The 26,587-nt window shown below is 34.6% G+C and overlaps 1 protein-coding gene across 2 annotated transcripts in view; it reads right to left on the bottom strand.

Annotated features, from left to right (window-relative positions):
- LOC134754232 (carboxyl-terminal PDZ ligand of neuronal nitric oxide synthase protein) overlaps window positions 1-26,587 on the bottom strand; it is a 215,009-nt gene that overhangs the window by 62,462 nt on the left and 125,960 nt on the right. For both annotated transcript variants that reach the window (XM_063690410.1, XM_063690411.1), the window contains exons 3-4: window positions 15,836-15,907; window positions 7,949-8,050 (exon numbers count right to left, since the gene is read on the bottom strand). In XM_063690410.1, coding sequence (XP_063546480.1) covers window positions 7,949-8,050; window positions 15,836-15,907 — 174 coding nt within the window. The remainder of the gene's footprint in view (window positions 1-7,948; window positions 8,051-15,835; window positions 15,908-26,587) is intronic.

Below are 26,587 nucleotides of genomic sequence, written 5' to 3'. Positions count from 1 at the left end.
TCTAGACTTCATAATTTTTCAAAGTTTTTGAACAAACGTTTTATTGTTTGAGGAGTAGGTACAATCTATGTTTTAATTATATAGCTTGTGCCTTGTATACATCGTCAAACATATTTTATCACATCGACTTTATGTGTAGGTAGGTACCTACATGGCGCGGCGTCGCACAAAATGAAAACCCCTATTGTGCTAGATTTTCCAAATATTAGGTCGAAAATGCCTCACCCGTCCTTTTATTAATGCAACTACCATCTACAACATTCGTTAGGAAACCTGTTTAGCATACAAATCGTTCTTCTCCACGTTTACAAAATACAAAGAAAAGTCTGGCGAAGAAACTGCCACGTGTTGTTGCTTATGCGTAAGCAAAATCAGCAAGTGCGTAGGTATTCAATGAAATTCCTAATTTCTCGACAGAGGAGACTCTCTCGATAGGGTATACCTACAACCTACACACGTTTTATCCCTTAAAATTTGCCATATTAAAGAAACAGAAATTATTTTCGGTATGAGCTTTAGTGCGATATGCGATGGCTTGTTTTCGTATGAAGAAATAATTAGGTGCCAGTCTGCCGTTATCAAAATTGGCTAATAATTTACATAGGCAGCATGCAATTAATTTTGCTAGCAGTAAATTTAAACAAAACTGTAGCAACAAAAACTTGTCCAACAAAAAATGGCAAGCATTATAATAGTATTTTATGCAACCGTGGTTTAAAACAGGTCAAAAAAGGCGTGTGGCGTGAGTAACAATATGAGGCGAAGCCGAAAATTTATAATAAAGATGCCACGAGTATTTTTTGACTCAGTTAAACAACGTTGCATACAATATTTTTTCTACGACTAAGCACTTTGAAATAAAATTGTAATTTTAACAAATGTTTTTCATGTCATCTAGTGGGCTTCTACTTACGGTATCTACCTATTTTAAATAGTATAATCTGAGACACTTCTGTTGGAGGATTAAAAAATAAATAAAAATTTGTCAGAGATGACATTTATAATAAGGTTGGCAACAATGTATTTCATACAATATTTTTAAGTGGTCATTACGCGAAGTATCGAAAAGTGCCAAAAAGATACTGCGTGTGTGCACAAATGCGTTTTTGGGGAATAGACCGAAGACTTGTCTTGACAACTATAAGGTAGGGTTTTAAAAATGTGTGCACGACCCATTATATTACAAATAAAAGTACGGGAGTAAAAAGAATAAATAATTAAACCAATATCAGTCAGTTGCAAGCAGTATTATGTGGCTGATTAAATAACAATCGAGCTGTAAAATCATATACGGTCAGCCAGATTTCACAAACAAAAACTATGCCAGAGTTACAGTTACCAGGTACTTCGATAAGCGAGACGGGGTATGAGTGTCGGGGGAAAACTCGGCTTGCTGCTATTAATGAAGGTTAAAATTTTGCTAATTACTGAAACACCATTATACGTCGCTCAACGGAACTTATTAATTATAATGCGTGACTTTAATTGCTGATGGATTGGTTGTTGGAAGATGTTAACCAAAACCGTGTAAGAATAGTTTACTGTACAAAAACGTGTAAGAAAATTTTTCATTTTAAATACCTTCAATTCAAATATTTGTCTTAAGCGAGGTTTAGACTAGCAAGAACTTGCATGCAAATTTCATAACATTGCGGTATCTGATAAACATTTTAAATGCAGTTTACCTTAGTAGTCAGCAATGTAACGTAAATTCTTGTTTAAGTTCTTGCTAGTCTAAACCTCGCTTTAGATACCTTTGCTAAGTATATGTACACTTATTATGTACCTACAGTCAGTTAGTACTGTCAGTTACGAAATAATCAATCAACTCGTAATTAATATGCATGTATTGGATCTTAAATTAAGAATGCTACCGATTAAGGTGAATTATAATTTAATATGTTTTGCGAAACATTATCATTGCTGTTTTATTTTGTTAAATATGAAAAATTTATTTTGGTTGGAATTACCAGTCACATATTCTGATCATGCAAGTAAAATCTAGTTTTGGGACATTGTCGCAGCAAAAAAGCCTCAACCCGCAAGAGAGCCGCCATTACGTAGCGCTCTGTCTTGTTAATTATTCACGAATTGTATCTGGTCTAGGACCGAAGAACGGTCTCAGATAAAATTGGTTGTTAAATCAATTAATAAATATTCGTACTTATATACCTATATAATGTTTGTAATAAATAGGCAAAATATCTAGAGCATTTTAATGTTACTGAATACATGGTACCTATTACCTATATATATATGTTCCAGCCGTCCAGCAGTCTATGACCCCGATGTAATGGAACATTTCTCCTCAAAGCCTTAGTAAGCATAGCGCTGTTCAATTCTGTTGACCAATTCAGAATTGCAACAAGTTTATGAACGGCGATACTGTGTTTATTTAAAGGTAGACCATCCGAAATTTACTACAATATCGATTTTAACTTAATTTCGGTTTTAACGATCAGTAAAGGCCTTAGAATACATAACTTAATATAAGTTAATTTATAACTTCGCCTTTGGTGTAATGTATATACCTACCAAAAACCAGTGAGAGCCGAGCCGTTAACCACATAATGGCATATTTTGACTGATACAAGTATTTTGAGTCGACGTTGCAATTTTTTATTTGTGCATATCCATAAGGCCTGTGAAACATCTCATTGTGGCCACTGCCGGCGGTGAGTTTCCCAATGCGCTGACCTGAATTTTCATTTTGTATGCTTCAACGCCCGCATTCAGGCAGCGTATTTATCTAGCGGTGTGTTTAGTCGCTCGTTGGCGAAGTCTATGCTTTATTATTTACCTATTTTATTTTGCCTTAGTTAATTTTATTTGTAAAATAAAAACCCAGGGAAGAGTTTATATAAAATACTCGCTAGGTATTCTACGAGTATGCATGTATCTTCTTCTTCTCTATATATATAAACGTAAAAGTCCTGACTGACTGACTGACTGACTCACTTAAATCAACGCCCAGCTCAAACCGTTGGACCTAGAGAGCTGAATTTTTCACAATAGGTAGTTTTTAAAACGTTAGCATCCACTAAGAAGGGGTTTTTCGAAATTCATCCCCTAAGGGGATGAAATGAGGGTCCAAAGTTTGTATGGGGATCAAGTTTTATTTTAAGCTATGAATTAGAACCTTGGGTAAAAGATATATTGTTAAAAAACAAGAAAACTAATTAAGCGTTTTTAAAAATTCATCCCCCAAGGTGGTGAAAAGAGGGTTGAAAGTTTGTATGGAGATCAAACATTTTATTGAGTGCGGGACTGGAATCTTTGTATAAAGGTTATTAGCATAGAAGAAAAGTAATTTCAGCTATTTTAAAAATTCACCCCTTAAAGGGGTTGAAAGTTTGTATAGGGTTCAAATTTTATTTTAGGCTAGAAATTAGAAACTTCGTAAAAAGGTATATCATTAAGAGTAGAAAACTGATTTTAGCGTTTTTGAAAATTCATCCCCCAAGGTGGTGATAAGGGGGTTAATTTTTTTTATGGAGATCAAACATTTCTTTGAGTGCGGGACTTGAATCTTTGTATAAAGGCATATTAGAATATAAGAAAAGTAATTTCAGCGTTTTTAAAAATTCATGCCGTAAAGTGATTAAAAAGGGGTAGAAAATTTGTAGGGGTCCTAATTTTATTTTAAGCTACGTACTTGAAACTTCGTAGAGAGGTATTTAATCAAAATGGAAAAAAACTTATTTTAGAATTTTTGAAAATTCATCCCCCAAGGTGGTAAAAAAGAGGTTGAAAGTTTGTATGGAGATCAAACCTTTTTTTGAGTACAGGACTTCAGTCTTTGTATAAAGGCATATTATTAGAATACAAGAAAAGTAATTTAAGCGCTTTTCAATATTCATCCCCTAAAAGGGTTCAAAAGGGGTTGAAAATTTGAATCCATTACAAATGCTTATTGAAACTTCTTAGATAGGCATTGTATAATATTACAAAAAAAGTTATTTCAACGTTTTTAATCATTCAACCTCTAAGGGGGTTAAAAAGGGGATGTAAGTTTATATGTAGTACAAGGTTTTGTTTTAGCTAGAAACATGAAACTTGGTAAAAGGGCATTATATTAAAATAGACGAAAACTGATTGCACCGTGTTTGTATTAATAAAGTTTGCATCGGGAGCGAACACTTTTTTTAAATATTGGACTTGAAAATCTAAGTGTTGAGAGGGATTATATCGAGAACAATTTGTTTCAGTTAGGGGCTTGAAATTTCGTACTTTGTGAAAGACAAATTCCATGCGTTGTATAATTATTAACAAATGATTAACCGTCCCTACTGATATCTTTTGCTGCATAATATTCTATGCTCATGTAAAATATATAACCACCAACATACAAATCCACGCGTACGAAGTCGCGGGCAACAGCTAGTATCAATATAAATATCATAGACTAAAATTATAAAAATGCAGATAGTGGGCATAAGGTTTTAATATGGCTACTAAATTGCAGTATCTTCGGATTTATCTCCATTGCAATCTAAGCAAGGATATTTTTTGAGCCTGATGCGTAAGTACTCATTTGCAACCATGCGATTGAAACTGAGAGACCTTTAATCCACAAATTCCTAGTTCAAAGCAACTGGATAGATTTAGTTTAACAAAATTTGCCGGCACGTCTCCCGGACACAGGAGTTGACGTCTCGCCATTAAATACCCGGTGATTAATGACGACAGAAAAAAATCTAGGCGCTCACTCACTCCGCCCGTGAACAAATCACATCTCGGTTGCCGCCAGAATCCCAACCTGCGCCTATACGACAAAACCGATTTATCGTGTTTGTACGCAAATGACTATTTGCTTAACGCATTTGACATAAAGTTGGATTCACGTCTTAAACGGGGACACTTTAGCTATTCTCCAAGATGCTTCTACTCTTGGGCATATCGGCATCATAAAATAAATTTCACTTTTAGATTATTTAATTGTCACTTTCTTTAGTACATAGTTATTTCAACGGGTTACTCACGTATTATTAAGTCGAAAAACTCGACATATTTCGGTCAAATTTTTGAGGATCTTCTTCACGGTGCACCGACTGCACTGTGAAGTTTCGTCGTCGTTTTTCGACTTAATAATACGCGAGTAATCCGTTAAAAATAATTTTAATATGTTCAAGTCTCACGGGAGTTATATAGTTAAAATTTCTTTTGAGTTATTGAAGAACTACATACCTTATTATTGTATATTGCATAGGTTATATTGTAACACAGTACACATGAACACTTATCCTACACTGTCTGTCAGTATTTTGCGAGCTTTATCTCAAGAACTTTAGTCACATTCGAAATTTTCTGAGAGAGTGGTTTTCACATCAGTTACTGTCCCAGTTGGATCTACTTTTTGCAAAATTAGTCCCTCGACTAATTTTTTAGAAGACGTAAATTATGTCCAGTCAATAAAAGACTAATGTCTCCCCCAATTCTAGAAATAGATTTTACTTACTATAATAAATAATATTGTCGATTCTGTTAACTGCAGCGAAATAAGGTGCCCAAAAGATTTGTTATGTGTGTTGCTGTTTGTAAAAGCTGCATAAATACTCGTATATGTTGGTCAAACCAAATTGTCAGTAAATAAGAACAAAAAAAAACTATACTTATCCTTTTTTTTTGGGTGCTAGTACTGCTAGTACTAGTGTAAGACAAAAATAGTATGATTCTCTCTGTCTATATTTGAAATGAGACAGTCATTTGACAAAATATAAGTAATAGATAGAAAAGATAGAATACTTAGAGTTTTGAATGATTCACTGTTAGTTTCACTAGACTTATATTGACCGGGATATAGACCGTGATTACCTTGCAACAACAAGTGTGAATGCGACCGTTGGTAACGTTGAAAGTGAACGCAGCCGACGCGCAGGAATGAGGGTAGACAGAGCGCTGTCTACACAACTTTGACACCCACCCGCTATCTTCAGTCACCCTTGAACATGATGCATGTAACTGCGTCGAAATATCGGGAGCTCACAAATAATATAAAAGGTAATCACGGTCTATATCCCGGTCAATATGTCAAGATAGAATACTCTTTGTAAAGGATACAACTTCAGAGAAAACAATTGACATCACAGCCAGAGGCCGGAATTCTCATGGCAGTTTGAATTGTCATTAGGGACTTCTCATTTATCGACTTTCGATATACCTATATCGATACAATTTAGAATACAACATATTAAAAACCCGGCCAAGTGCGAGTCGGACTCGAGATCTTTTTAGGGTTCCGTACCCAAAGGGTAAAAACGGGACCCTATTACTAAGACTCCGCTGTCCGTCTATCCGTCCGTCTGTCCGTCCGTCTGTCCGTTTGTCTGTCTGTCACCAGGCTGTATCTCATGAACCGTGATAGCTAGACAGTTGAAATTTTCACAGATGATGTATTTCTGTTGCCGCTATAACAACAAATACTAAAAACAGAATAATATAAATATTTAAATGGGGCTCCCATACAACAAACGTGATTTTTTTGCTGTTTTTTCCGTAATGGTACGGAACCCTTCGTGCGCGAGTCCGACTTGCACTTGGCCGGTTTTTTAAATATTATCTGCTACCTATATTTACTTTTTTTCCAGTCAATGAACTATTATAAATTTTTAATATTTTGTGTTCTACATTGTATCGATATATGATATGTGTATCGGAAGTCGATAAATGAGAGCTCCATATGACAGTTCAAAAATGCCACAATAATTTCGGTCTCTGATGATAACTATTTAAATAATTATGTCGATATTTCACGATGGTGCGTGTTTTGTACTTTAAGCATCATATAATTTGCAACAACCTAATATTTTCGGTTTGAAAACATCCATTCGTTGAGTTGCACTTTTTATTACAAGGCAGGACCGCGGCGTGAAAATGTGAACAAAGGAGGTCGTCTAAGTTTTCAATCTAACTTGGTAAATACGGCGCGAAAGACACTCGCTGGAGTCAATATGAGTAGAAATTATATGAATAGGTACTGTCATAGTGAAGATCAGAACTATATCAAAACAACTTAGTCAGAGAACGAACAAGTAAGTAAAATAAATGGTAGACGTTGTAAACTGTATTTGGCATTTTAATATTTATAATAAATATACCAAATAAAATACAGAAGGTATTATAAATGCAAATAATATACGTGTATTTAACTAGGGAACAAATCAAATTATTTTATGAAATATTGGTGGACCCGGTCACTTTTTTTTTGTGTATGATATCTATTTCAGTTTATAATATGTGTATTCATCAATTTATCAACTTTTTGGGTTAAAATACTTAATTAACGTTCGATAATAACCAAGCAGGCAGGTCAAAACAACTCAGTTATTGATTAAAAATTCATATATGCTACGTGTTTCAGCCATTACTTGCTTTAACAAATGGCCTCTAATAGTAAAATTGTAACCACAATGAGTTTCACAAAATATAATCTAATGGCATTATAGAAAACCTAGTAAAGTATACTTTCCAAGTTTCAAGTTTTAAATACTTTCCCCAGTTGTTTCCGTTCACTGAGTTTTCCATTCACATTAAACAAAATGTAGGTACATTGTACTTATCAAACGTCTACTAGAATTTAGAGAAATAAATAGGGCATTTTCTATGAAAAGGGACCTTATTGTCGATGGCGCTTAGGCCTCACAGCGCCGCGCGGCATTGCATTTATATCGGAGCATCGTTAATAATGGCGTAAGCGCCATCGACAATAAGGTCCCTTTTTATAGAAAATACCACAAATAAAAAAAACCGGCCAAGTGCGAGTCGGACTCGCGCACCGAGGGTTCCGTACTTTTTAGTATTTGTTGTTATAGCGGCAACAGAAATACATCATCTGTCTAGCTATCACGGTTCATGAGATACATCCCGGTGACAGACAGACAGACGGACAGCGGAGTCTTAGTAATAGGGTCCCGTTTTTACCCTTTGGGTATGGAACCCTAAAACTCACCTTTTTAGGCTTGGGCTTTTTCCGCGTCGATACCCTTACTCCATCCGTCGATACTTCAATGGTTACTTTTCGCTTCTTTACACCCTTAGCTTTGAACTCGTACTGAAACAAAATAAATCAGTCAATTATTTACAACTAGCGGCTTCGCATGGATAAACCTCAACAAATTATACACCAAAACCTTCCCCAAGAATCATTCTACTGATAGGTGAAAACGGCATGAAAATCCGTTCAGTAGTTTTCAAGTTTATCGTGAGTTTTATAAGGTGTAGTGATTATCACATTCATATTTTTAATATCCAGCCAAAGATTCTCTAGAACTTATTTTTAGAAATAGGTATTGTAGGAAGCTATTTTTGTCTTTTGCGAGGAATAAATATACGATAAAAGGGATAAGAAACGAATCGTCGGGTAATTTATTTTGTTTAAAACATTTAACAGGGGCGCGGGCGTAGCTGGCTAAAAAAAGCTGTTTAAAATAGGCCTGCCCAAGTGGGCCGCCAAAATAATTGATGTTTCACGCTTAAATGAAGAGTGCGCCTAGCTTAAAAGTCGTATTGACGCCATTTTTATTTCAATTATAGTCATTTGTACCTTCATACCTCATACGACTGCTGCTGCCATTATTACACAAAAATATAGTGAAAAAATGTAATCTATGAAAATAAAGGCTATCATTTAACTTTTATTCAATAATCTCTGAGCATTTATACCCACAAGCAAAGCTAATAATAAGGATACTTTATGAAAAAACAATAAATACTGTTTGGTTTAATGCGTGTTCAAAGATGGCCTGGCTTTCATAATGTGGAACGATAATCTCCTTTAGTAAACTTATTTCATCAGACATTTTCGAAATACAGGCCCTCAGCACTCATATATCGTTTGTTTTCACAAAGTGAAGAAAAATCACCTCAATTCTAAAAGGATAAAAAAAATGTGATTTTTCGTGTCATCATCTGATACGCCTCGTAAATACCTAATGGATAGCTAATACTACAATTTTAATAAGTATAAGTCTGTTGTCTTACTGCAATATACTGATACCTGATACTAACACACATGTAAATTTGAGCACTTTGTTAAATTTCACCCTATCTCTCTCTGGTCGTTTCCTCATGACTGAGGATCGTGATCATCACCATCTGACCTACATCTGGAGTATGATTTGCCTCCATCGGCCTCTGTCCATCGCATCCTTCACTACACTGTTAAAAATTATGTAATTTTACATGCAAAAAAATTACATAATCCTGTAAAATTCCTGAAAAATCTGGGAAATTTACGGAAAAATATGACATTTTACATAATTTTTGTCAATTTTACATTTTTTCGTTAAAATCAACAATTTTTATGTAGTTTTACATAAAATTTATGTAATAATCACTAAGCCATGGCATTAATAATACAAAAACTTTAATTATTTTTACATACGTAATCTGTAACAAAACACATAATAATTGTGTAATATTACCGAATAAAAAGTAAAAATACTTAAAAAAACATTGATAATACATGAAGTTTGTGTAATTTTACAGACGAAATCTGTAACAAAATACATAATAATTCGGTAATTTTACTGAATAAAATGTAAACATACATAAAAATCATTAATAATACAAAAACTTTATGTATGCGTTCGCAACGAGATCACCCACGTAGGAAACGTCCATAGAATGATTCACCCGCGCCGCGCAGCACCGCTTCGCTTCGCGTTCGCGTGTTTTCGCCTACGTAAAGGCGGGATTCCACCAGTGCTTTATGCTTGTGCCGCACAGTGCCGCACACTGGTAAATAGAATCCTGCGTAATACAGTACACAAGTCGTATCATCCTATTGCACATTAAAACCGAAGCGAAACCTAGGGAAGATAACGTAGCCGTAACCTAAGAATATATACAGGTTGGCCTACAAATACGCTGACAAACAATTTTTACCGCTGCATATTGTTCAAAAATTTCACTAACGCGTGCGGTTGTGTACTTATCTATTACTAGCCCCGACGCATATGTTTTCGTCTAGTCAGACCATTGTTTGAGGTTCTCCCGTTTGTACAAAAATAATGTTTTAGTTAATGCAAATTCTAACGTAATTTATTAATTTTATATGGAAATATTATACAATAACTTAATCCAAATAAGAAATACCACTTGTACAAAAAGGAAAAAAATAACGATTTTTATTATTTGGGTAGGAACGTAACAGATGTAGAAAGGGCTGATTACCAAGGAAAGCAACACGGGTCTACCAATTTACTGACAAAATTTTATTCTAGACTAACACTGATAGATTTGGGTAACATTTATTTAAAGTTCATTTTTTTCAATAATAATAGTCATGCAATTTTATTTTCACCTCAGCAGCTCGAACAAGCCTACTTTCGTCACTCCAGGGAGTGAAACAATGTAGCTTTTTAATTTAGTAAAGGCCATGAACTTCATACTTTTTTACATTTTTTTTATGGTACGGTACGGTACGGTACGGTACGGTACGGTCCGGTCCGGTCCGGTCCGGTCCGGTCCGGTCCGTATCGTATCGTATCGTAATCGGACATATTATAATACTTTTTTTTCTGTTTATTCTGTGTAATTCGAAATACATTTTAACCTTTAATATGTTCTCACTACTGAGGTGAAAAATTATGTGTGCAACACGAGAGCAAAGTTATTTTACATCTCGTGTTTTTGAGTCCCTCGCTACGCTCAAGATTCTACCTTAGAATCTTTCGCTTTCTCGGGACTCAAAATAAACACTCGCAAGAAAAACCAACTTTCCTCTCTTGTTGCACAAATAACTATATACGATCATATCAAACTAGATTAAACATAACTATTATGGTTCTCATTACTGAGTCGTTTGTCGTCTACATGAGTAAAATTTATTAGAATAAACAAAATACTTGTGTATAACTAGACGAACTCCACTGCATCGGGGCTGCATAAAAGATAACGGATGATATTTTAAAGCAAATTCAATTTCCTAAAAGCGGTTTAAGAGAAATGTAAATAAACAGGACAGTTATGCGTGGTATATGTTACTGCGTGGTCAATATTTTTTACGAAACTACTACGTATATACTCCCTGGCCTTTGCAATCTGAGCACAGTTTGAAGATGTGACATTAACAGTCAGCCCTTTGATATGACCGAAGACGTAAATGGACGTTGGTTATGCAACACGCTAAAGTATTCGGGGGAATAATACTTACAAAGCTGATAAATGTGAATTAAATTCGCCAAGGTGGCATTAATTTGAAAAGCGACAGCGTCACTCCGAAGTGGCCGGTGTGTTTAATGATTGGCTACAAAATAACACCACGTATTTGAAGCTCAAATTGTTATATTCTCCACCTGCGCGTCATTTTCCTCGATTACTGCGATCCACTGGGGCGATTTAAATGATTTATGATGTTTTACGAGCTTATACGGTACTCCTATCAATCTTGCTTAGATTTTGTTGTTGTATACAAGAAAATAAAAACATAAATCATATTTAATAAAGTCAAAATAATTTTCTGATTATTATTATTAACGGTTACGCATGTAGGGAACGTAAAGAAGTAAATTTATAAGTAGGTCTATATAAAAACTATAGAAAAAGAAAAATTTATACCGAAGTTATAAAAAGAACACCCCGTCCAAAACCTCCGCCTGCGGCATTGACCCCATAACGCTGGCTGCGTTACCTCTCAGTATTGTCAGCGATATACGCTGGGAGAGGTAAGCGCCAGGCTATATATATATATATATATAAGAAAATTACTTTATGAAATTCCATTTGTTACTTCCCTTTCACAAATTATTAAGGAAATGTCTCACAAACGTCCTTTTAAATATCGTATCAGAATCATGCTACTCGTACACCCTAAATATTAAATAAAACATGATTTTGCACTGACAATAGAACAAAAAAATAAGCAGATTTCAAGTTTAATGCAATTAACAATTCGGGCACAATGGATGTCACTTAAACTATCGTGAGACATATTTCAAAATATTTATCAGTACGGTTTTTACTCACTATTATTTTTAGTCGCTCCTGGCGACATGTTTCGGATTCTTTGGGAATCCATCCTCAGGCACGAGTGTCCGCGGCGGTTGTACGTCGTGCAACATGTCGCCAGGAGCGACTAAAAATAATAGTGAGTAAAAACCGTACTGATAAATATTTTCACAATGGATGTATCATTTTGTACTTTAGTGCTACAAGTACAACAAGCTAAAATAACTATAGAAGTATTAGAAGTCTAACTAGAGCTCAAAAATGACCCCACATTTATTGTGCTGCGAGCTACTCAACCGTACCGCTCGCAAGTTGACAACGTCAAATAGTAGGTACAAGTAATGCCGCGCAAGAGGTGTGAATTTTATTTTAGCCAATCAAAACTTTTATTGTCTATTAATTACATTATTTAAATAGCGGGAAACTGTGTATTGGAGTAATATTAAAAGCTGCAGGCAGGGTATATTTATGAAGAAGGGGTAACTTTCAGTAATATATTATGTCAGCAAAGTGTCAATAATGTGGACCGATTTCCGGAGTCAACATTTTACTGAGAGTTTCGTCTGTATATATGTATTCCGTCGCTGTACGAGTAGCTACAGATGAAAACCACGTGAAATAAAATAAATTACAGACGATGGTAAATAAAACAATAATAATAAACAGATATGGTTTTGAGTCTGTCATAAATTGGGCAAACAATTTGCTTTTCCAACGCGGCTCATAGTTTGCGTATTATCTAGAGAAAAAAATCTACATTGTATCTTGAATACTACTTGTTACTTTATGAAAAATCATTTAACTCGAGTTAATTACAGCAATAAGTCTAATACAAAACGACTAAGAGGCAAAGTCGGTTTTTAAAACCCCATATTATTATTTTTGATATATCTAACGACACCCTCTGGTATCTACTATAGCATTGAAGAAAAAAAAATACGTTTTGACTACACTACAATATGCTAGATGACATGTTTTTATAACTATTAACAGTCGATCCGGTTAAATGTCTATATGGGACCCGTTGCCTTAAAGCAACACAAAAGCCAGAAATTACAGTCAATCTGAAAATCGTTCTATATGCACGAGACGCCTCACTAAACGGTACTTGATCGCTACGTCACGCTTGAGTTGAAGCCGTTGTGAAGTATGGAAAACAAGAAAATTGCTATTTTGACGGCGAAATACTGAATTTATGTATATATCCATACAATCTATTGTTTAATTGAAAGTAAGGAAACGAATGGTACTATTTTATTCATTTTGGTTGTAATAAGAAACTTAAATTATTAAACATTGAGGTAGTATTTTTTATCAGATCCATATATTTTTAGTGCCCAATCTATTGTGATTAATGTGATTTTATAAAATTCAACCATTTACTTCAAGTATTTACAGGGCATAATCGTAACTCGAGGCTGTACAAGTACTTACATGCTTTGTTTTATTCAACTGCCGTCTAAAATCAAATATGAGACCAACCATTTATTTTCACAGTAGGTACGACTATTCTACCAAGAAATTTTTCGATACTTCTTGAGTCTCGCCTTGGCCTATTAAGACTGAAAAGGTACTATAGGGATGATGACACATGTTGAATTTTATAACAAAATCTAGTAACATTGATAGCAAATGAGTAATTTATCACAATAATGTAGATATTAAAATAATATATGGAAATAATACAAAAATACAGGACTAAAGTTTCAAAATTTAAGTAATTTTTCAACTTCCAAAAAGGAAAAAAGTAAGGGTACCATTCGATTCTTTACATTTTATCCAAAAAAAATTGTACCGCAACTATATACATAAACGCAATATTTCACCGACAAAAACGCAACTTTCTTATTTTGTCCATACATTCAAGATGGGCTCTCAGTGAACTTGACGTCACGTTCACTTATCGTTTTGTTAGAAGCGTTTCGCGAGTGAAGTATGACTGTCGGGCTTTGATTATCATTTCTGACTTTTGTATTGCTTTAATGCAATGGGTCCCTTATAGACATTTGATCCTAAAGATAAACCTGATCGATTGATACCATTAATGAAAATTTCTCATCTAGCCTATTCGACTTGTTTTATTAATAGTGTCGATAATGTAATACCTAAATATTGCCATAGTGACAATATTAAGATATTACATTATCATCATACTTTTTATCAGACTGGTAAAACGTTGTCGGGTTGTTGCACTTAAACCTTCAATAAGTTGAATCGCGTTGTCTACTAATTACTCGTACAAGCTGTTATTCAAGAATGTCATGAACTCATGACAATAACAGCCGGAAACATTGATCAATGTAGTCAATTCAACTGGCAAAAACGGCTTTAACTCAAAAGTCTCGTGAGCCAAATGTTCAAGTAAGGATAGGAGCGGGCTTTCTCGGTATACTCATAAATACACAAGAGAAAAAGATAAATGATAACAATCAATACTTCCTTTTAGATCTACCAATAATTTTAAAAAGATTAGGCACATCTATCACATTGGCTAAATAACCAGAAAATATATAAGTAAGTCTCCGGAATGGCGCGGTCATCAAATAGCGACCGAACTGTCTTATGGCCCAATATCCGTAAGTTACTCGTATATTCGTTCAGATCAAGTATTGGGGAATTGCATTCTGCGAAACTGTATTTTATGATGATAACAGATGCCTAATATATTTTTATTTTTCGTGACAAAAAAAAACTTAGTACAGGAAAGCACCCGCGATTAGCTATTAGAAATCTTTAGTTCTTTAGTTAGGTGGATTAAAATTCATCCAACCACAACCACGTAGATATTTATTATTATACAGGTGGTCTATTTATAATATGTATATGCACGCATTTGTCATTAACCTAATCGTTGATAACCATATTTACGAAAAAAAAGTTCTGATTTAATATTGTCTCCGGTTACCGCGATAGTTACTCATGAAATAAAACTATAAAAAACAGATTATTATTGTTATAATTTTACTTATTTACAACAACGGTTTACACCAATATACGCGTTTATATATTATATCAATATAAGCGATATTATCCGTTTTTCATAGTTTTATTTTAAAAGTTTTAATTTGTTTATTACGTTAAAACCGATTGCGGTCTCCTTGATTACATTAAGCACGTCGAAAATATAAGAGATGAAGAACGCAAAGCGATAGAAATTTTATACATAAGTATCAGTGAAAATCAAAAATAATAAAATAAAATTTTCACGATTGGTGCCGTTACTAGGTATACCTAAGTACTATTTAAAAGAAGTTTATGCCTGCCTTTGACTAATGAATGAAATTCTCTATATTGTACTTTTATTTTGTTAAAATTATTAAATTGTCAATTATTTGCATGTCGTGTCCTCGACTGAATACAGATACATGTAAACCTTACCTGTTGTCATCTTATACACGTATTCTGGCAAATAAAGAAGTTCTATTCTATTCTATTCTATAATGAATGATGCTTTTATCTTATCTTTTTGAGCTGTTTTATTTTATATGAAGAAACTTAAAAAATGTTTAGGATCATTTTAAGCTTAACGAAGTTCGTTTTTTTGGTGCATTGAGGACAAAAATAAAAATTTCTATAGGTATACATACATATGAGAGGACACTATAAAACTTGTCAAACCTCTATGTGCTAGCAAACCTAGGAAACTATTCTTGCCGAATTGTGTGGTAAATGTGTGGAACTCTCTACCAGACACTGTTGTTAGTGCACCGTCGGAACTTTCAAAAATAGCCTGGATACACATTTTAGAACTTTAAAAATTGCAAAATAAAATACAAGTGCTTCGATATAGGTGCATCAGCTCCAAGAGCTGCTAGTGTATCCAAATAAATAATAATACATATGGTAAATTTATTATTATATTGCTAATACTTAATGAAATACTTACGCGTACACGACGCATGGCGGCAACTATTTCAACGCGACTTGACGGCCGGGGCACATCCATGGTACCAATGTACTGAAACAAAAGAAAAACTATATTACATTAAGGGTAGGTGGGTAGAGTCAAAGATACGTTAAACGTATAAGGCGTGTAGTAAGACAAAATCGTAATCAAAGTTGAGAACATATGACGTCGAATCTCCCACAGAAAATGGGTCAGCCAACATGTATGAAACAGTCGAAAAATTTATTCGCGATTTCGGGGTTGGTCCCATAGTAAAAGTTACTCAGTATAATCCCAAACCTCGCTGGCAATGGGAATGCACTTATTTTTTAGCCACCGTGTATAGCAAAAGCCGGTGACTTGGCAACTTCTGTTTGGCCCTGGGAGCCTACCGCGAACACCGAAGTGCGCGAATTGCGGACATCTTTCTCTGTCACTAATTTCACCTTAATTGAAGTTAAAAAGAAAGATGCTCGCAACTTGCGAATTTCCGTGTCCGCGGTAGAGCCTATGTGTTGCGAATGAGCATTTGTGAATCGTTGGGTTAGATACCCTGAAGAAATTCCCTTGAACAGCTTTAGCGAGGGACCAGACAGTTCCGGATCCATAGGACTGATGGCGAACTTAAAAAAGCTATGGCTTCCGGATGGAACTTCGGAACTAAAAGATGTGTGCGGTTAGGCAGTTTATCATATGTATTATATCGTACCTATAGAACGTATTATATGTATTATATAATAATAATAATAATAAATTTCTTTATTTCAATAACACAACTAAAAGTTACATTACTTATAAATAGGTAAGGATGGAGGTACATACATCAGTCTGATTTTAGGTACGTAAATAAACTAATTTAGTTGTAAAGTTATACATTATGAGAAGAATGAGTCCTTTACTCCCCGTACTAGTTAAAACTGTATCACGGTGAAGTAAAGTAAATATATTATAACTATACATGACTGTTAATATATTTGTTTTATTTTACATAAATCCCATGCCCATGCTATATACTGTCTTTTAGGAAACTAAATATTTTCTTTTATGCCGTTTAGTACAGCTTTGATGTCTACCGTTCTCCAACTCTCCCTCAATTGCTCAAAGGAAGCAACTGGAAGAAATCCCTGAAAGGGATAAGTTCGCCTTTGTACAAATGATGCGTTTTTCTCTTGTTTTATGTTTATTTTTGTACAATAAAGAGTTTTACTACTACTACTGACTAACTAGTCTCTCGCTAATTCTATGGGTGTGTCTGTACTAGTTTAGCTGCAGCAGTTTGCTTCTTTCAGGACCTGTAAGCAGCATTGAGTCGCTTTTTAATTGGGAACAATTACGATCATTGACCTCATACGCAGCAGTCCAAGTTTGGTAAGCTTCACAGTTCAACTTACGAGCTTTAACACACTCCCGACCAAACCAGGGCTAATATGAACGACTAAGGAGCTAGGAAAAATTTGAATACCTACTGGAGTTTGAGTAATCAATTTAGGCTCAGTAATGCACCCTTGAAATTAACTTAGTTAAAAAAAATATGTATAACGATTTAACAATCGATTTCTATTGCTAGCTTTGTACCTCTACTTACACACGCATTCGTTAGAAGCATCTGTTCAGTGAGTCACAATTACTTATGACATTGGTAACAATTTTGTTTCTAACATTAGTTACAAGTTTTGGCTTGTAAACAAATATTAGTTTCAATAGTAAGTGTTAAGTAGTAAATTGGATGCTGATAAGCAATAATGTGTTAACCCACATAACCACCATTTTGAGAAAATGGCGTCTAAAGATTTTTTCGTGGTTTTTGAGTGTTTGTTCTAAAAGTTTAAGATTTTGTTTAAACTGTTGTATTTGTCAGTTTAAATATAATGAATACTAGTGATTTATACTTATAATATTCGGAATAAATTTATATTTGTCGTAATAATCCCCTTTTTGTTAATTGCGAATTAAATAATGACGTGAAACTTTCTCAAGAACGTGTCATACTTAACACAGTTTTGCTAATTGTGTAAATATGCCTTTGAACTTATAATCAACATGTTATAGCACATAAAGTTTTGTTGTTTAATACGAACTTGATAAACTACCCGAATTAGAAAGAGACAGGTAGTCTAAATCGCGCCCGAGATAGTGTCGCGGTACTCACGTGCCAAGTCTACTGAAGCCTGTAAAATGATCCATGATGAGAAACATACGTGAACGTATAATTATTACTTATTATTGGACTTGACTCGAAGTTTCTTGCTACCATTAGCGTCAATTTATTTCGACTCGCTTAATTTTGGATCCGCCTACACACTTTTGGTTGGCTTCACAAGGAAAAGACAACAAAGCGCAGAAATACAGCTTGGCTTCTATGATTTAAGTTTAATCGTACTCGATTATTGTATTAAAAATATATTTTAAGCCTAGCATTATATTCCATTCCAGATATGATTAGACAGAAAGAAGAATGGTTGTGTATAGACCAATATTTATGTCACATGTCAATCAATGATAGTGCAATTACTACAGAGGCCGGGAAGTAAGGGGTTGCCGGCCGAATGCATATATACTACGACCGAACGTAGTGAGGCCGGATAGTTATGAGGCCGTCAAACCATTTTCACGCCGATGTATGTATAGTGCTTTTCTCAAACATGCAATGAAATAAATAAATAAATCTCCACGAAATCAGTTTTAATTCTAAAGAAACAAACTACCACCTGTACCTATCTTTATCACACGTGTCGTATATTTAACACATGTAGTTTATCAATGTATTACACAAATTTTCAAGATATATTTATGTATCTTTGATCTTTCGCCTTGCATCCTTCTGACTGTAGTTTTAGCCACATAACTAAGATTACATAGTTTTTTATGTTGATATTATGCTTCACATACATCGTTGCCTTAAACATGAAGTATAATTAACAGGTATTAATTTAATATTTTCGTCGGAACTCATATTAAATAACACAATCAACAACGCACAATAAATCCAAAAAAATAGAATTACAGATACACAATGAAAAATGTTTAACTTTACCTCCAAAACGATTAAAAAAATACCTACGCGTGTTTGAGTAGACATTTTTACCGCTAATATTTAAATGAAATATAGTTTGTCACAGGACTGTCTCATTTCAAACATAGACGGAAATAATGATACTATCTTTGTCTTACACTAGTACTAGCACCCAAAATAAAAATATGAGTATAGTTTTATTGTTCATATTTACTGACAAGCCGGTTTGACCAACTTTATTTTAAATCTGTATTTGTAGGTAAATGTGTAGGTAGGTAAATTCAATATTATTGGAATTGGAATTTGTTAATAATGTTGTATTTATATTTTTTAATCTTTTGCTTAAAGATATATATATTAATTATCGTTTTTTTTTAATTGGTATTGGCAGAATGTCATTCCGAACCATAAGCAAATATTGGTTATAGTTTTTTTTGGCTGAATGCCATGATGCTGTGTCACAAGTATATGTGAAATGGAAATTTAAAAAAAGACCACTTCCCGGCCTAGCATGCAACTTTGTATGAAATTTCATTACAGGCCCCTCGTCTAGCCGCGCCGGAGACGTGATACTTCCCAGCCTAATATAAAGAACGTAATATCAATATTACATAGCATGTTTGAGAAAACAATTTAATTTAATAAGTTACATTTATGAATTGTACTGTGATTGTACAAATCTAGTTCTAAATAAAAAAACCTATGATGAAAATACTTTCACCCAATTTATCCACCAATTATTTTAGCGACAATCATATCATAATTTGAAAATAATAGAAAAATGTAATTTAAGTTTACAATATAATATGTATAAAGAAACATTTCCGTATAAAACCTACCCCAACAAAAACATTTTTATGTATCTGGGGGCATCTATTATACAATTTGCTTTTTACTGATTACCCGATACTAACTACAACCGCCTTTTCCCCCCTAACGCCCTTTTCCATCCCCTTTTCACCCTTACGGGGTGGTTTTGGGGTTAAAAACTATTATATAACCTTCCCCATAACAAAAACTCTCTATATACCAAATTTCAACTGAGTCTGTTCAGCGGTTATTGATTCCCCAATTCCCCATACTTAGTTCCACCAGTAGAAGGGGTCTCACCTCCTTAGGGGCTAAAAATTTCAAGTTTTAGAATTTTTTTGTGATTTTACATTTTACAGACATTTAAGTTGGATTGGCGGGATCTTGGTCAGCACAGGGAGGATTTGAAAGGGAAGGGGAGGCCTTTGCCCAGCAGTGGGACACACAAATAGGCTAAAAAAAACATTTAAGTAATAAAAATACGATACAGTAACATGTTGCTTCAGTTATTTTTTTTAAAACCCAACGAAACGAGACTTGAAGGCACTGTCATACGGTCCAGCATTCGATGCGAAAGGTATAATCAATGAAATTTTTATTTATTTTGCAATTATCAAACATACTCGCGTTCTCGGTTTTCACGTTTCAAATTGAGCGAACACTTTTGTCAAACGGCGCCGTCGTCGGTCAAGCAGATATTTGATTTATTTAGCCAACGCAGGAATTCTTGGATTAGGTATATCTTAATTAGACACCCATTTATTTTACTTTCATTGTTCTAGGTAGTTTGAGATTTTAGCTTAGCATAGGAATTTACAATAAAACCCTGGTTAATATCGTTTACAGTGTAATCTATATGCACAGAAAATAAATTTACTTTGACAAGAGGTTTCTTATATTTTCTTTGAAAGCTATTTGAATATCGTATTTTATTTACTTGTAAATTGTTATCGCAGACAGGATTCGGGTTAAGGGGTGTCTGCTGGGATACTAGCGTAGGTGAACTAGATCCATTTTATAAAAAACTACATGGCTTAAAATGGTCCAAGTACGCAACTTTACGTTGGGGTTGGGGGATATTGATTAGCAAATTGTGTTGTGTAGGACAACTCTAGAGTAAGTGAATAATCAAGAGAATGTGTGGATAGGCTGCATTCCACGCAGCTAAAAGATGTTGATATATTTCCTAATTACCAAGACTAGCTATAAATCAAGTTATGATCGAATTGTAACGGCAATCTTCCAGCGCCGATGTCAGCGGTCTCTCACAGGGTCCCGTGGGGCCAATACAGCGGTTCGCGCTCGCCGCGACCCGGGTCCCGGCCGCTCGTCAGTGGTCTCGTTATTTCAACCTTGCTTAAATGACTTAAATCACAAAGAGGACGCGGTTTAGTTTTTATATATATTTTTTGGACAACTGTTATTGCTGCCCTCAAGGACAAAATTCGCAGGTGACGGACATGGATAAAATTTGGCACGTATATATGGCGTTTTTCAAAAACGCGCTACGAGCTGGCTACGAGCCTCAATTAAGTATTAAATGTATTAATTGTTTGTATTACTGCCATATTGACTTAATAAAGGTATAAAACGTAAATTAACTAACTGATGATTGCAAAGCTTTATGAATAAGGAGGAGCGTTTATATCATGGAAGAGGCCATTTTATCCCCTGCATTACTTATGTGGAGGGGGCAGGAGCAGGGGTTGACGACTTGTACGCGAATGAAGTATACGTCATGTTTAACAACCACTAAAATTGCAATCATGATTACCCAAACGGTTATTTATTAAATCCGAGCCATAAAAATAACTAGTACAATGTATCCTACCTCAATAAACAACAAATCTATGGTTACTTCTCACCAGAGCTCGAGCCCCTTGCGACCGAAATATATCACAACCTTCCCTAACGATTGCTATCAAACAACTTGCAGGCGCTACTTCAAACCTAACGAATGAGGATATTCAGCTTAGACGAAATAGTATTGAACGCGTAAAATGGAGATGAAAGGCGATCATGATTACGAGACATGGAGGTATGTGGAAACTGTTGAAAAGAAAATAGATTTGCTCCTAAGAATGCATACCGTGAGCAATTCCAGACGATTTCCGCCAAAAGGAAATGGGGTCTTATAACGTAATATCCTAATGTCGATTCGAGTTCGTGAAGATTACTCTGCTCCAATGTGACAGGTCGACAAATGCAAGTATACAAAATGGGTATTTTATTCAAAATTGATTAGATACACATCAACTACTTCGATGCCTACTTGACTGTGTACATTGACAATGCATGCTGGTCTAAATTTATCATTTTGTAACTTGAAGGTCATGGCCCAAACACTACGGGGAAAAAAGTCAGGCTTTATAATATGTTACATATGAGTGAAAATACATAAAATAAGTGACCAAAGTTTAGTAGGGAACACTAATAATAATATCTAATCCGCGTTTAGCTCGTGTAGACTTTTTGTGATATGACAGGCCTGTCCTGATTTTTATGGATAATTGATGTATACCTAAGGCTTTTAACTACAAGGAAAAATGAAATTCGACATAGCATACTTATCGAAACCTCTCATATTGACGCAAGCTGACAGTTACTTTGTAACGCTTGCAATTGAAAGGATAGAAAAGTATTTAATACATTTTCTAACAATTGGAAACCAAGTGCTACTTTTGGATACCAATACGTTGTTTTCTCGAGACAAACGACAAAAGGATACAATAATTCTACCTTCAAATTAACTGCAACATCATCACCAAATATTGGATTAGGTATAGGGCAAAATTAAATGACACGTAGGAGTTCCTACATTGATAAACTCAATTAACGATGTTTTGCTTGTAAAAATATAGTAGAACTAACTGTTTTTATGTTAGTTGTTGTATAAGGCAACAATTATGATGACCACCAAAAAATACTAGGGGGAGGGTAACTATTCGGCGTGTTTCTACTTCTAGAGATAGAGATAGAAAGAGATTTTGAATTGCATACCAGTATGTTTACATAATATTTAATTTTATTCATATAAACGTAAAAGCTATATTGCATGGCAAGTTTCGTGCTTACTGCCGGTGCCGGACAGGACTATAGTTGAGGCTAAGAAACCCGCACTAGCTATAATTTGATTGTCTTCATTTGTCTACAATGCTGTATGCAAAAGCTGTGACCTAAAAGGGTGCACCTTGCACAAAGTTAAAAAGAAGTTAAGGAAATGGTTTGCTTCCCTCTCATACAACGACACGGAAGATATTATGCGAATTTCAAGTTAGGTTTGTGGGTTTAACACACACACGCACACACACACACACACACACACACACACACACACACACACACACATTTTCATCTAATATTTAGATATCATTGGGTAAAATGTTCATGCAAAACCGACTCGGTGCGTCCCAAGATACAGGCTCAGCCTAGTTTGGGACACAAAACAACATTTGCGCAACTTCTACCAAGTTTCTGTTAAAATAATAAATTATTCTTATTCTTATGTCTATGGTAAAGACAAGAGGTTTTTTTATAGTCTTCCAGTTCTTAAGGGTTCTTCTGCGAATGCTGTCGATACGCTACCCGATACCCGAAAATAAATGCCCTTTTCTATTTCTCGTATATATTAACGATTTGCCTCACCTAGTACGCAACAAACATGACCTTGTACTGTTTGCTGACGACACCTCGTTAGTTTTTAAAATTTACCGACAGCAAACAAATTATAATGATGTTAATGCTGCTATATCTAGTGTTGTGGATTGGTTTACTGCTAATAATCTTCTCTTGAACGAAAAGAAAACTAAGTGTGTGAAATTTGTATTGCCTAATGTTAAACCGGTAGTTTCGAGTATTAAAATTAATGATGAACCTTTGGTTTTTGAAGATTCGACTGTCTTCTTGGGTATGAGTTTGGATGCCAAACTACAGTGGGGATCTCATATCCGTAAATTGTCTAATCGGCTCAGTTCTGCCTCATTTGCAGTCAAAAAAATTAGAACCCTGACTGATGTGGATACGGCTCGACTGGTCTACTTTGGCTATTTCCACAGCCTAATGTCATACGGCATCCTTTTATGGGGGCACGCTGCAGATGCTAATTGTATCTTTATATTGCAAAAACGGGCGATTAGAGCTATTTATAATTTGGGATGCAGGGTCTCCTTAAGAGACAAATTTGGAGAATTAGACATTTTGACATTTGCGTCGCAATACATTTATGAAAATCTATTATACGTGCAGAAAAATAAACACATGTTTAAGAAATATTGCGACATACACAACAGAAATACAAGAAACAAAGAGAAACTTGTACCTACTACAACTAGACTTCAGAGGATAAGTAAATCTTTCATTGGCCAATGTGTTCGTTTTTACAACAAAATTCCTTTGGATATTCAAAGTTTGCCATTAAATGAATTTAAATCGGTCATTAAACGTAAGTTGTGCAAAAATGGATATTATAAAATATCAGACTATTTAGAAGACGTTAACCCTTGGAGTTAATAAGTATGTGCATAGTGTAACATAGATAATGTTATTTAATATTTAATTTTTAAGTAAATACAATTGTTTGACGTCATAAAGAGATTGTAAAATCCTATTATGAAAATAAACGATATGATATGATATGATATGATAAGGTTTATAATCATAATCATTTATTTGCACATAAAAAGGGAATAATTTACTAAAAAAACATTTATTTATTAATTGAATGTGCGTACACGTATACTCTGGCAAGCCAGCTTTGTCAGTAGAAAATGGCGCCAAACTTGAAAAATGAGGCGCAAAGGATCGATCTCCCATAGAATTTCGTGCCTTTTTTCCTGACAATGTTGGCTTGCCAGAGTAGGTATATTCTTTATAGAATCCTAAAGTTGTATACCTATTTACTTTTCAATGCGGTCCTTACTGAGATGACAGTTGTTACAGAACCTTTATCCTACGTACTCTTCCCGATTCTACCTAGGTATCCTAGCTAAGTAATAGGTAACTAAGCTGGTTAAATTTATCATTTATAACAGTTTTTAGGGTTCCGTACCTTAAAAGAAAAATGGAACACTTATAAGATCACTTTGTTGTCCGTCCGTCCGGCCGCCTGTCTGTTAAGACCCTTCATCTTTGGAACGGTTGAAGCCCTTGAAGGTATCGAGTTGAAATCAAGGGGCTACCCGATGTTTTAATCGGTTTTTGATAATTTTGAACGATTAAAGAATTAACACTATCTGTGGTGAAATTAAGAACAATCTTTTCCGCTATCTGGACATATATGGCACTCTAGTTAATAATGTAAATTTGTAAAACATGGAAGAAATTTCGATTGGTTGAAATTTCCCGCAGTCAAAATTGCCCCCTGTAGCTTGCTTATTTATTTATGATTTTTCTAAACATTGTTTAAAGAAACATTTTTTCGTATCTCGATTGCTGTGAAAGATCTTACATACACGAAATCTACATATCTGGGTTCGTCTTTGACGTCTCTAAAAATTTGTCTAAGGTTTTAATTTTTTGGCCTAAAATTGTTTAACTTTGATGCCAAATATCTCGAAAACAATGAACTTTGAAGTAAATGTGGGATGCTATATTGCTTGAAGCCGTTGCTGTTAATATGATAAGCTACAAAAAACATTAGAAAACTAAGTGATTCAGATCGAAGGTCATTGGGGCATGGGATCCCTTTAAAACCATATACCTACTAAGGTCTACAGTCCCTCGAAGCTGTAAAAAAGTTAACGTAAAAAAGATACGCAAAAAACGTATATTTCGACACTGTAGAAAATTAAAATTTATGGGGTACTTTCCGTTGACTATGAAATTTGGCAAGTAAATTGTTTTATTTGTAGTCTTATACTACAAATAAAGGGAACAATCTGAAAGGTATAAATTCGTGAATAATAATAAATAAAATAAAAACAGTTTTATTTGTACGGAACCTCGGTTGGCGAGTCCGACCCGCAATTGTCCGGTTTTTTGTCATTAAAACTAACCTAATCCTGTATAAATATTTGACATGTAACCCCAATAATGTATCCAGCACAAGCACGACTGATGACGAAAATCTATGGCCCCGAACACTCTTATCGCGACCGACACTCGCCTTTACGAGCCTGTGAGGAAATGAGGAATGATGTTCTACTCATAAGCTTTAATACGAACGATAATAATATTATGAGAACGAACGTGTGCACTCCATTATACCTTCTTCGGTAAAAAGGACCTGCAGAAGTTGCTAAGAATACGGAATTGTATTCTAACTGGTTATTAGTTTTATTCAATTTCCTTCTTACGAGACAATAAATTCATCATTACATAATATAAAACAAAGTCTCTCAAGTATGCTTAGATCTTTAAAACTACGCAACGGATTTTGATGCGGTTTTCACCTATCAATAGAGTAATTCTTAAGGAAGGTAGTAGTGTATAATTTGTAAAGGTTTTGTGTAACCCGTGCAAAGCCGGGGCGGGTCGCTAGTTGACTTATAATAATATTCTCAGGAAGTGTATTTTTGCATCTCAGAGAATGACCAATAAACAGCTCATTATGAATCATAAGAATAAATGTAAGGCGACATGGAATATAATATCATCGATGACATCTAATAATAAACACAACAACAATCTTGACTCTATAGAATTTAATAATATGACATATACCGATCCACAAGAAATTTGTAATTTATTTAATAATTATTTCATTAATATTACCAGTTCTAATTTAGATATAATACAAGTACCCCCCCAAACAACAAACAATCTGGATAAGCAAATAAATTCAATGTTTCTGAAACCAGTTGATGAACATGAGGTGTACAAATTAATTCTGTCGCTGAATAACAGTAAAGCTTGTGGTTATGATGACATTATTACGAATATTTTGAAATTAATGCAATAAGCCTTACCCATCCCCTGACACATATTATAAA

Source organism: Cydia strobilella, chromosome Z (assembly GCF_947568885.1).
Source record: "Cydia strobilella chromosome Z, ilCydStro3.1, whole genome shotgun sequence".
Taxonomy (NCBI): Eukaryota; Metazoa; Arthropoda; class Insecta; order Lepidoptera; family Tortricidae; genus Cydia; species Cydia strobilella.
The sequence above is the reverse complement of the archived record's forward strand: the minus strand, read 5'-3'. Positions and strand labels throughout refer to the sequence as shown.